Source organism: Quercus robur, chromosome 2, assembly GCF_932294415.1.
Source record: "Quercus robur chromosome 2, dhQueRobu3.1, whole genome shotgun sequence".
In the NCBI taxonomy this organism is placed as follows: domain Eukaryota; kingdom Viridiplantae; phylum Streptophyta; class Magnoliopsida; order Fagales; family Fagaceae; genus Quercus; species Quercus robur.
In genome coordinates this window covers 69,116,179-69,128,016 of record NC_065535.1, presented here as the reverse complement: position 1 = coordinate 69,128,016, position 11,838 = coordinate 69,116,179, and the positions used below count along the sequence as shown (strand labels likewise).

General features: G+C 37.3%; 1 protein-coding gene across 4 annotated transcripts in view; it reads left to right on the top strand.

Moving 5' to 3' along the window:
* The first annotated feature begins 7,567 nt into the window (after positions 1-7,567).
* The window catches only part of LOC126714736 (protein SIEVE ELEMENT OCCLUSION B-like), an 87,955-nt gene continuing 83,684 nt past the window's right edge, over positions 7,568-11,838 (top strand). The window contains exons 1-8 of one of the 4 annotated variants that reach the window (XM_050415016.1): positions 7,568-7,864; positions 7,967-8,385; positions 8,701-8,808; positions 8,976-9,424; positions 9,653-9,762; positions 9,940-10,082; positions 10,253-10,735; positions 10,900-11,187. In XM_050415016.1, coding sequence (XP_050270973.1) covers positions 7,630-7,864; positions 7,967-8,385; positions 8,701-8,808; positions 8,976-9,424; positions 9,653-9,762; positions 9,940-10,082; positions 10,253-10,735; positions 10,900-11,187 — 2,235 coding nt within the window. In that variant the 5' untranslated portion in view covers positions 7,568-7,629. Of the gene's footprint in view, positions 8,386-8,700; positions 8,809-8,975; positions 9,425-9,652; positions 9,763-9,939; positions 10,083-10,252; positions 10,736-10,899; positions 11,816-11,838 lie in introns of those variants that run through there. The other 3 variants (XM_050415013.1, XM_050415015.1, XM_050415014.1) reach the window with 3 other exon arrangements.

Below are 11,838 nucleotides of genomic sequence, written 5' to 3'. Positions count from 1 at the left end.
TTTTTATTATTGCATGTCACATACTCATGCATTTTTCATGCATATGTACCATATTTTTTATCTCTATCTTATTGATATTGATTTGTTTTGGTAATTTTCTGTCTGTCTGTCTGTCTGTCTGTCTCTCTCTCTCTCTCGATTAGTTGCTCTATGGTACCTAAACGTAAGTCTGCTCTGTCTTGGAACCCTCTTCATTTCGGGGCATCTACTTTTGATTCTACCCCGTCTCACGTTCGGTTCTGTGATGAGAAGGCCCATACGGACTTCTCGAAGAACTTTTCACGATGAGGCATTCATTTGGAATGCCAAGTTGTTCTATCGGACTTTTTCGATACTGACCTTCCCATTGTCATCTACAGTAAGGATTAGGAGTCACTTTGTGGCATCCCGGTCACTTGTCCCTTCGTGATCATACAGGAGTTTTACTCTAACATGCACGGATTTGATTATTCTATACCTCATTTCATCACTCGCGTTCAAGGTACGCACATTGTAGTCACTCCAGATCTTATAGCCGAGGTGCTATACGTCCCGAGGGTAGCGTATCCTGACTACCCCGGCTATGATCGTTTTAGGACTATGTCCAAAGACGAACTCTCACTCTCTTTTGTGAGACACCTTCATTTTGGGGTAACTGTCAAAACACCCCTTGCTCGAGTTTTGCAAAAGGTCCAAGGTTCCTTAACATGGTGATGACATTTGTTCTCCATCCTTTGTCTCACTATAACTCCATTACAAAGCCTCATGCTCGATTTTTGTTATCCCTTTTTGAGGGACTCACTATTGATTTTCACTCTCACATTATACTCTCCCTTATAGATGTTTATAAGGATACGACGACCTATGAAAAGCTCATTTTCCTTTTGGCTATCATGCGAATTCTCCGCCATGTGTCTATCTCCTATCCTGAGTCTTCACACTTCTCCGTTATGTGTGCCATCGACGTCGCGACCGTTAGATGGAGCGAGGCCCAGCTTCGACCGAAACGTAAGTCTGCTCCATCCTAGAACCCTCTTCATTTCGGGGCATCTACTTTTGATTCTACCCCCTCTCACGTTTGGTTCTTTGATGAGAAGGCCCGTACGGACTTCTCGAAGAATTTTTCACGATGAGGCATTCATTCGGAACGCCAAGTTGTTCTATCGGACTTTTTCAATACTGACCTTCCCATTGTCATCTACAGTAGGGATTGGGAGTCACTTTGTGGCATCCCGGTCACTTGTCCCTTCGTGATCATACAGGAGTTTTACTTTAGCATGCATGGATTTGATTATTCTATACCTCATTTCACCACTCGTGTTAGAGGTACGCACATTGTAGTCACTCCGAATCTTATAGCCGAGGTGCTATACATCTCGAGGGTAGTGCATTCTGACTACCTCAACTATGATCGTTTTAGGACTGTGTCCAAAGACGAACTCTCATCTCTCTTTTGTGAGACACCTTCATCTTGGGGTAACCATCAGAACACCCCTTGCTCGGGTTTTGCAAAAGGTTCGAGATTCCTTAACATGGTGATGACATTTGTTCTCCATCTTTTGTCTCACTATAACTCCATTATAGAGCCTCGTGCTCGATTTTTGTTATCCCTTCTTAAGGGACTCACTATTGATTTTCACTCTCACTTTATACTCTCCCTTGTAGATGTTTAGAAGGATACGTCGACCCATGATAAGCTCATTTTCCTTTCGGTTATCACGCGGATTTTCCGCCATGCATCTGTCTCCTATCCTGAGTTTTCACACTTCTCCGTTATGTGTGCCATAGACGTCGCAATGGTTAGATGGAGCAAGGCCTAGCTTTGACCGAAGCAACCATGAACCGAGACGACGACTTTTCTGGCTTCTTCCACTCCATCCACATCCGCGTCTTCTTCTTCTGCGGGTGGTGTGACCCTAGAGGCAGTCATGGCACAGCTTCAGCACATGGATGCTCGCCTTAACACACTCAGTGATGAGTTGTGTCAAGTGAACATCCGTGTCGGTCGCATTGCACAGAGGTAGGCTCACCTTGGTGGGTTTATGGCTTCTCCCTCTCCTTCTCCAGAGGCATCTGAGGATGAGGACGATGATGGTGACTCCGACGATGATGATGATGATAAGGATGAGGATGTTAGCTCTTCCGGTGATGACGAGATGACTGCTTGAATTACTTGCCCTTTGTCATTTGTGACAAAAATGGGGAGTAGTTTTGGGTATGAAAGTAGTCATGTTCATAGGGGGAGAGTTAGTATAGGAGATATAGTATAGGAGATACTTTTGTTAAGGGGAGTGTTTTCTTTTTGAGGGATGTAATGAGGACTTTTTGTATCTTTTCTTTTCTCTTCTTTTTAGATGCATTGTTCTTATTTTGTGATAGCAAACCTTGTACTCATTTTAATATATACATTGAGGTTGTTATTACAGTTTCACCTATCTCTTCATGTGCTGTTTCTTTTCTCTCTTTATGCACATGTTTCTTATTTATTGTATGCAATCTGTTATATTATTTCTCTTCATACTAAGATGCCGTGATGAGTTTTGTTTAAAGTGTTTCAGAAATACAGGTTGTCAAAGTTTTTCTTGCCATAAACTCTCTTCTTGCAAAGTTTTTCAAGAGTTTGTATTAGGATTAGATTTTATTGTATTCAACAAGTGAGTATGAGTTGAGTAATTTATGACTTCTCTCATATGTTCATTTGTTTGCTCTGGTTTTGTCATGAATTGCCAAAGGGGGAGATTGTTAAAACATATGTGAATTATGTTAGGAACATATGTCATTTAGAATTGGCTAATCCTATGACAAAACGCACTTTACTTGTACATGGATAGATCTAAGATGTGTTTAATACTTCAAGGAACAAGAGTTCAAGTCCAAGTGTTAAAGCCATGCAAATCTGTCCAAGAAACAAGTGAATAAGTGCTGGATTTTAAAACTCGACAGCTAGCTCGACAGATAGCATCTACCGAGGTTTAAAAGGGATCTTCAGCCAATGCTCGACAGCTGCTCGATAGATAACCTATCTATCGAGATTTGTGAAAATCAATTTTCCAGATCTAATTTCACACAAATTCATGTATATTTATTTAGGCTTTCTTTTCTCACAACACTAAACATATATAAGGATTATTTTAAGAGTCGTCACAGTTGATGTAAGTGAGTGCAACTTGATGCAAAGGTTTTTCACAAGCATATTGTTACTGGAGACATATGCCCTAGTTCATCTTTCTCTTAAAGAAGTTGCTGCATTTGTATGCCGTAGGGTTTTGTAACCAAGGAGTTTCGTGATCTTCATCGTGTTGATGAACTGAAGAACTTTGCATCCAATATCCTTCTCAAGTTGGTGGTTAGTCACATACTTGGATCCGTGCATAGATTGGTTAGTCACGTACTAAGAGCTGTGCATTGAAAAAGAGAGATTATCACTACAAAACAAGTCCAATTGTGTATTGGGGTAAGGTTTCAACTGTAAGTTGGTATAAGGTACCAGGATTCCTTTACTTGTAACCATTTGTTATGATAATATTGGATTTTTGGGAATGGTGAACTTAAAATTACCCGGTGGGGTTTTTATCTTGGAGGTTTTCCCCATTCCTAAACAAATTACCGTGTCAACTTTATTTTCCATTGCATATTAACTTAGTTGGTGATTTGTTTGTGCTACCATGCGTATTGAATGCTAATTGAATTAATTAATCAACTTGGCTAATTAATTAGTTAATTCATCACAAGGGGTCAATACATTCTTGGCCTATCAAACTTAAATAAATATTCTCATTCCTGGAATTAAATCAAGAAAGATATTTATTGGACAATAATTAGATCCTTGAACATGTTGAGTGCAATGGACAACTCCTCTCTTTACAACATTAGGGTTTATATTGAAATGCTCTCCTCCTTTTCATATCTTAGCAATTAAACTTAAAAAATGAAGATGAGTGCGAAATTGCTTCAAGTTTATTGGGGAGGAGCACCATCATTGCCAACACCATACATAGGGATGGTGGCGATGGTGGAGCCAAGTGGTAGGGAGCCAAGGACGATGAAGGTAGACAGGAGGGATTTTTTATTTATTTTATGTTATTTTTATGACTATTTTGGTGACTAGGGTCTCACTCAATAAATTATAACCCATGGCACAATGTTATTAGCTTGAAGGACCATTGGGCATTGCTGATATGGTCCTCTATGAGGACTAAATAATTTCTTGTGATAGGGCTAAACCATAAGGAACAACTCGGGATTTCATTTTCGTTGTTTTTCAAATTCTATAGGAATTTACCATCATTTTCAAAATATATTCTCTAAAATATCCATATATTTCTATAAAAAAAAAAAAAAAAATCTTTTAAAAAATCCACAAAAAAATTCTTGATTAAAAAAAAATGATTCTCAAAAACTCCAAAAAGAAGTAAATAAAATATTTTCTTGAAATTCCCTTTTACAAAACCTTGCAGTAAATCAAAATTTCATTTTTCAAAATAATTTTGAAAACTCCAAAAAAATAGTGCTTTGTCCATGGCTTAAACCAATTAAGCCTATGGACTCCAAAATCAAGCAAACAAGTTTTCCCTCCCCAAATTCAACCATTGTGTTCTTATTGTCTTTTGCATGAGGAAAAAACATGGAAGAAGAAATTGTAATTCTAGCTTGCTATTGCTTCCTAAGAGCACTAGCATTAGTTGTTGCCAAAATATGTCATTTTAACATATCAAAAAGCTACTTTATAATTTTAGCACACTATTTTACAATGTACCCTACATCACATCTTCTATTTTCTAATTTCATAATTAAAATAAGAAATACAACACATTAAAATAATATTAACTAATAACATAACCCAATACAAAACACAACCAGTGCATCAGTCACCGCCACATCCTCCACACAACCACCGCATCCTCCACCACACAACCTCCACATCCTCTACAACCCAAAACATAACTCAAAACAAACCCAATCAAATTCAGCCAAATACCCACAACAAACTCACAACTACCACTGCTACTACCACAAACCTACAGGCACAATCACCATAAACTCAATCAAATTCAGCCAAACACCCACAACAAACTCACCACCACTACCACCATAAACCCACAACCACAACTGCCCGAATCCTCCTACAAATTTCAAATTCAAAAACAGCAAATAAAAAATAAAAAAACCCAAATCATCCAATAAAATAGAGATAGAGATTAAAAGAGAGGGAGAAAAGGGTTGTCGTCATGGTGGGTTTCCATTGTGGGTCGCGGGTCACCTTCTTCATCATGGGACACCCAAAGAGAGAGAAGAAAAGAGAATAAAGAAAGAAAAGACAAAAAAGAAAGAAAACGAGAGGCGGTTTGAGAAGAAAGAAAAAAGATGAGAGAGAGAGAGAAGAAAGAAGAAAAAAGAAAGAGAGAGATGAAAGAAAGTTATAAAGAGGAGAGAGAAAAAGAATAAAAACCGACTTTTATTTGAGTATTTGTGTCTGTACCATTCTAAATTTAGAACAGTACTACTCATCCATACCAAATATTTTGGCATTTAGTTTCTCCAAAATATATATATATATATATATATATATATATATTGCCATTTAGAACATCTCATGTGAAAGGTTTTTTGATGTTTGGTGTACCACCCGATGCTAATGTTCTAAAGAAGTGAGGTTAATTAGCTGTACTTATTTCAAATGCCATTTATTTTCTCAAGTTGTAAAATTGTGTATAATTTATTTTCAAAAAGTGATTTACAAACAAATTTTTTTGAAAATAAATACCAACAGATGGGCGTTCTAGTATACCAAATACTTTCCTCACACATAATTGAGTTTTATAATTCATGAATTTTGGTTCAAGACATAATTTTGATCTTAGTTTAGCCTAAGAGCCCTTAAAATTTCCTTAGCTAAGTAGAAAAGTATAATCAATTAGATATAAATGACCAACTATACTTTAGAAATTCTATGGTTAATAGTGACTCCTAAAAAAATGATAAAATGATGAATGATGTAATCATCACCGCCACACAATTCACAAATCTAAATATTTCATAAAACTGTCGACTTGACACTAAAATTCAGATGGTGCTTGAATATACAGTGTTGACTTGACACTGTATATTCGCATGATGCATGCCACGCTTTTATATCATAAAGCCAAGGAAAAGGAGTCAAAAGACTCAAAACCGACCCACATTCAACAAATCCCAAGGTCTGAACCCGTGTCTTATCTTGACCCAGGAATGTCCAACAATTTGACTATTAAATAGTTGGCATTGATTAAAACATTCCATTACATGAACAAAATTCCATATGTTGGGTGACAGGATGTGATTTGTGTTATATAAATTTATTAATATTTAACTATATAAATTTACACTAATTCAACATCTTTATTAAACAAATTAGATTTCTACAATCCTAATTTGATTTATTTATTAAATAGGTCATCGTGTGAACCTAGTAATCATATTTTATTAAAAAAAAATACAATTTTTAGTATTAATTCAATTCATTTGAATTATGCAAAACCAAATAAAATAGATTTTTTTAATATAAGATTCAAAACTAATAGAGTAACAACATTACAAATAATTATTTAAAACTAAAACGCTTCTCATTATATATATCACAAATAATTAAACACAATATGTCAAATGAAATAAACTATAACAACTTATATCAACAATCAGTTAAAAGAAAATAGACAAAGGTAAAAGTAAAGGACGACATTGATGATGTGATAATGACAAAGAGTTCAAAAATGAAAGTAAATAACGATAACGACTAGGGTTTCAAGTGATGAGAGAAGTGAAGGACAAGGGCAATGGCAACTTGGCACCGCAGTGACAAAAGGGTGATGATGACTAAGAAAATAAGGTGAGGTGAGGTGAGATTGAGGTCTGAGAGTGAGAGGCAGCCATGGGGTTTCAGAGATTACAACTAGGAAAGAAAATGAATTTATATACCTAAGGTTTTGAAGTTTATATTAGTAAAATGACATTTAGTTAAATAGGTCAAATAGATTCTATGAATTGAATACGAACATAACACATTTATTAAATGGACCAATCATGTAAACCCAATAGGACACGAACCTGTCAAACCTTAACTCATAATCTGCTAACTTCATGTCATATCATATTATTTGCAGGTCGTTTTGGATTTTGCCACTTCTAATATATATTTGCATGTTCCAATTTCCAAAAAGAAGTTTTTATTTTGTAACTACGCGCACGCTCTAATATATATTTGCATGTTCCAATTTTCAAAAACAAGTCCCGTGCGCTCGCGCACACACATATATGTAATCAATGAGTAATAATCAAATGTAAAATAGTGTTAGACCCATGGTAAAATGGTCCATAACCCGAAATGCTCTAGATCCAGATTTGGTTCCAACTTCATTCATGTTGCTAATTCAGGATCATGACAAAAGATGGTGAGATAACTTGGGGCCACAAAAGCTAAAGCTTCCACATAACGTTTAGTTTTAACCGCAATGGAAGCAAGGAAGTTGATGCAGCTAGCTGGGATTTATTCCTTTTCTCATGGTTATATAAAGGCCAGCCAAAACTGATGTCAAACACACAAGCAAATCTTCTCTCCCATTACCCTTGTCCAAGAGTATCCAACCTTCTTTTGCTTTGTTGTTTTTCTGAAACATGGATACCAAGGCAGTAACTGGTCCTGTGCAGAAACCAAATGCCACAACTCCTGCCCAGCAACCAAGCCAAGCTAGCAATGTGCTATTACAAGCTACTCCATTGTTGCAACCTAGCCAACAATTGGGTCCTCTGCAGCCAACTTCCAACTTGGGTTCTGTGCAGCAAACCAGCAACCCAGCTGGTACATACCAGCAACCCAACCCACAAACCAATTATGGTGCAGTGCAGCAACCTAACCCACAAGCCAATTTTGCACTGCAGCAGCCAATGCCGCAAACCAATTATGCAGTGCAGCAACCAAACCCACAAACCAATTATGGTGCAGTGCAGCAACCTAACCCACAAGCCAATTATGCAATGCAGCAACAAAACCCACAAACCAATTCTGGTGCAGTGCAGCAACCAAACCCACAAACTAAACAAGCTCCATTTCAGCCATCCAACCAACAAACCAGCCTTGTTCCTTATCAGCAACCCAATCCACAAACCAATCTTGGGGCTTGGCAACGACCCACCCCACTGGGTTCTTTGCAGCCATCCACCCTACTCAGCAAGCTGGCACCTAATGCTACGCACCAACTGATCAGAGGTGACCGGAGCATGCTTACGATGTCTGATGACAATGTGCTGGTCAGTCATATTCTGGGATCCCATGCTCCAGATGGCCGAGATGTTGATGTCAAACCCCTTCTTCGCCTTGTTGAGGACATTCTTAGACGTGCCACTCTCACTCCAGAGATCCTCTTAACAACGGTATAATACTATAGATTTTACTACATTAAATAAGCCTTACAAACTAATGTATTGCCAATTAAAAAAAAAATGGTACAAATATTCATTTATTACATTATTTAAGTTATACCAATCAAATTTTTATAATCTTTATCACATTCATTTATAAGTTTATACATATGCGGGTTCACACCATCAAGCATGATGCAGCAGATATATATGTATACAAGTAATATTTTGGTTGGAAATCTATATATGTAATTTATTTGAATTGAAAGCATCCAGTTGCATATTCTTTGTTTTCATTTTCTAATTATTGCTTGTATTTTTGTACAGGGTTCCCAAACATACCTTGATTCAGGCTTTGATGACAAGACCCACCATACGAGTTTTCTTGCCATGCTGGAAGCTCTGTCATACACCATTGACCGGATTGCCTGCGAGGTTATAACAAATCACGATTACAAAATCTTGCCCTATCTATATTTACATCAACATAATAATAGAAATTAAAAGTTTTTTTTTCCTAAAGTTTTTGAAAACAATAGGTCTATAAAACAATTGCACGTCTATCTTAAACTGTTTGAAATGGTATTTAAATGGATTTTCAGCTTGCATACAAGGCTTTGGGTGGCACAGATGCACACCAAACCACAGTGGCAATATGTAACATGGTATCACACTATGGATGGGACGCTAAGTTGGTGCTGGCCCTAGCGGCATTTGGATTGAACTATGGAGAATTCTGGCTTCTTGCACAGATTTACTCGACAAACGAACTTGCCAAGGCAATGGCAATCCTGAAACAAGTGCCTGGCATCATTGAGCACGCAGTCCCACTGAAACCCAGGTTCGATGCACTAAATGAGCTAATCAGGACCATATTAGAAGTGACTTGGTGTGTCATTGAGTTTAGAGATCTACCATCCATTTATATCACAACGGACGTACCAGCATTAGCCTCAGCCTTGACCCATATTCCAACTGCTGTGTATTGGACTATCAGGAGTATTGTGGCCTGCGCATCTCAGATTTCTAGCTTCACTAACATGGGTTACGAGTATGGCTTTTTCCTCTCCATCCTAATTTACAATTCTCATGCAAATCCTTAAATTTAGATACAGTGTATCCTATAAAAGGTTTATTGCATTTCTTGAAATTTTTTGTATATTGTAATTGATTTACACACTAATAAAAAAGAGATCTAAATTGTTTTATAAGTAGTGTAAATACTAAAATGTTTGTAAGGCATTTAACAATAACACTGCAAAGTGGATATTGATTGTAGGTTTGCATTATCCACCTTAGAAGCATGGGAGCTATCCACCCTTACCCACAAGCTCAAAACCATACTTGAACATCTCAAGAAGAAGATGGAAGAATGCGTTCAATATATTGGTAAGCCAGTTTTATGCTGCATTATAGACCATGCCATATATAAAAATTAATACATAAAAGTATCTTATACAATTGATTACTATTAGTACAACACTCTTTTGTACATACATGGACTTGACATATTTCTGTTACATAAGATACCATCTATATATACTGAAATTCTCCTATTCAATGCAGAGGAGAGGAGGGATGTTGAATCTTATCAAATGCTTGTCGAACTCTTCAAAATGATCCACATTGACAACATGAGAGTTCTCAAGGCCCTGATTTGCCCTAGGGATGATGTGCTAGCACTTGTTGATGGTACCACCAAGAAAAGGGTCAGCTCTTCTAACACATACCATTAACATTACTATTGCCCAATTAACGACATTACAATTTCTACTATCAGCACATTGCATATATATACTTGGTCTTAATTTTTAAGTTGTGATAGTATAATTACTTATATGATTATCTATATGTGGCTGTTTCATTTTGGGAAAACTAGGTTAACCTTGATGTTCTTAGGAGGAAGAATGTGTTATTGCTCATTTCAAGTCTAGATATCACCCAAGATGAGCTCTCAGTTCTTGAACAGAGTTATAACGAGTCCAGGCTCCACGAAATGAGGGTTCAAAGTCCGTATGAGGTTGTATGGATCCCCATTGTGGATCAGTTAACTGATGTCAAGCAAAGACATTTTGAAGTGTTGCAGGCTCCAATGACATGGTACTCAGTGTACCACCCTTCCATAATATCAAAGGCATCTATCAAGTTCATCAAGGAGGAGTGGCACTTCAGGAACAAGCCTATCCTTGTAGTCCTAGACCATCAAGGGAGAGTGGTGTCCCCCAATGCAATTCACATGATGTGGATTTGGGGAAGCCATGCTTTCCCTTTCACTACCTTGAGAGAAGAAGCTCTTTGGAGAGAAGAGGCTTGGAGGCTTGAGCTGTTGGTGGATGGCATTGACGCAACCATATTGAACTGGGTAATTATATGTGTGTGTGTATTCGGGCAAACACACTCTTTAAGAAAAAAAAATCTTAGAATAATGATTATATAGTTAAATTAACTATTTCCTAACCGTTTAAATTTTTTGGATAATAAGGATTTATCATAGTAATTCACATTTCCCTCTTTTTCATTGAACAGATTAAAGAAGGAAAATACATTTTCTTGTATGGAGGCGATGACATGGAATGGATTCGGAAATTTACAAAGGAAGCAAAAGCAGTTGCAGCGGCTACACGCATACCCTTAGAGATGGTGTATGTAGGAAAAGCCACAAAAAGGGAGCGAGTGAAGCGAGTGATAGCGAACATTGTACAGGAAAAACTCAGTACCTGCTGGCAGGACTCAGCCACAATATGGTTCTTTTGGACCAGGCTTGAGAGCATGCTGTTCTCAAAGATTCAGCTAGGCAAGGATGAGGAACACGACCTAGTGATGCAACAAATCAAGAGGGTGCTTAGTTTTGACAGAGAGGGTTCGTGGGCAGTGCTTAGCAGAGGGTCTAGTGTGTTGGTTAATGAGCATGGAAACATTCTCTGGCCTGCCTTGTTTGAGTATGAACAATGGAAAGAAAAGGTGGCACTGCAGGGCTTTGACATTGCTTTTCAAAACTATGTTGCTGCGCTTCGTGGTAATTCTCACCCTTGTTGCCGCTTTGAGTTCTCAAACTATGCTGGGAAAATCCCAGAAAACATGAAGTGTCCTGAGTGTCACCACTACATGGAGAAATACACCACTTTCCTCTGCTGCCACGACGAAGGCATTGTTCCAAGCTTACTTGCACTAGCCACTAATAATTAAACCCACTAACATTTTCCTTAATTAATATAGCAGCTATATGCTTATGCTGCTGATGCTAAAGAAGAGAACAATATATATATGATATGTGTTTTATTTATTTATTAATTTTTTTTCTTCTCTCATCTTATATATATATGTAAAAGAATTGAGTGTGAGATGTCCACCCAATTGCGACTTTCTGGCGGCTTATGTATCCGATTTGAAGGAATAAATAAAAATTATGTGTATTGTAATAATCTTCTTTGATTATATTAAAGATTCTTTTGCAGTAAACTATAT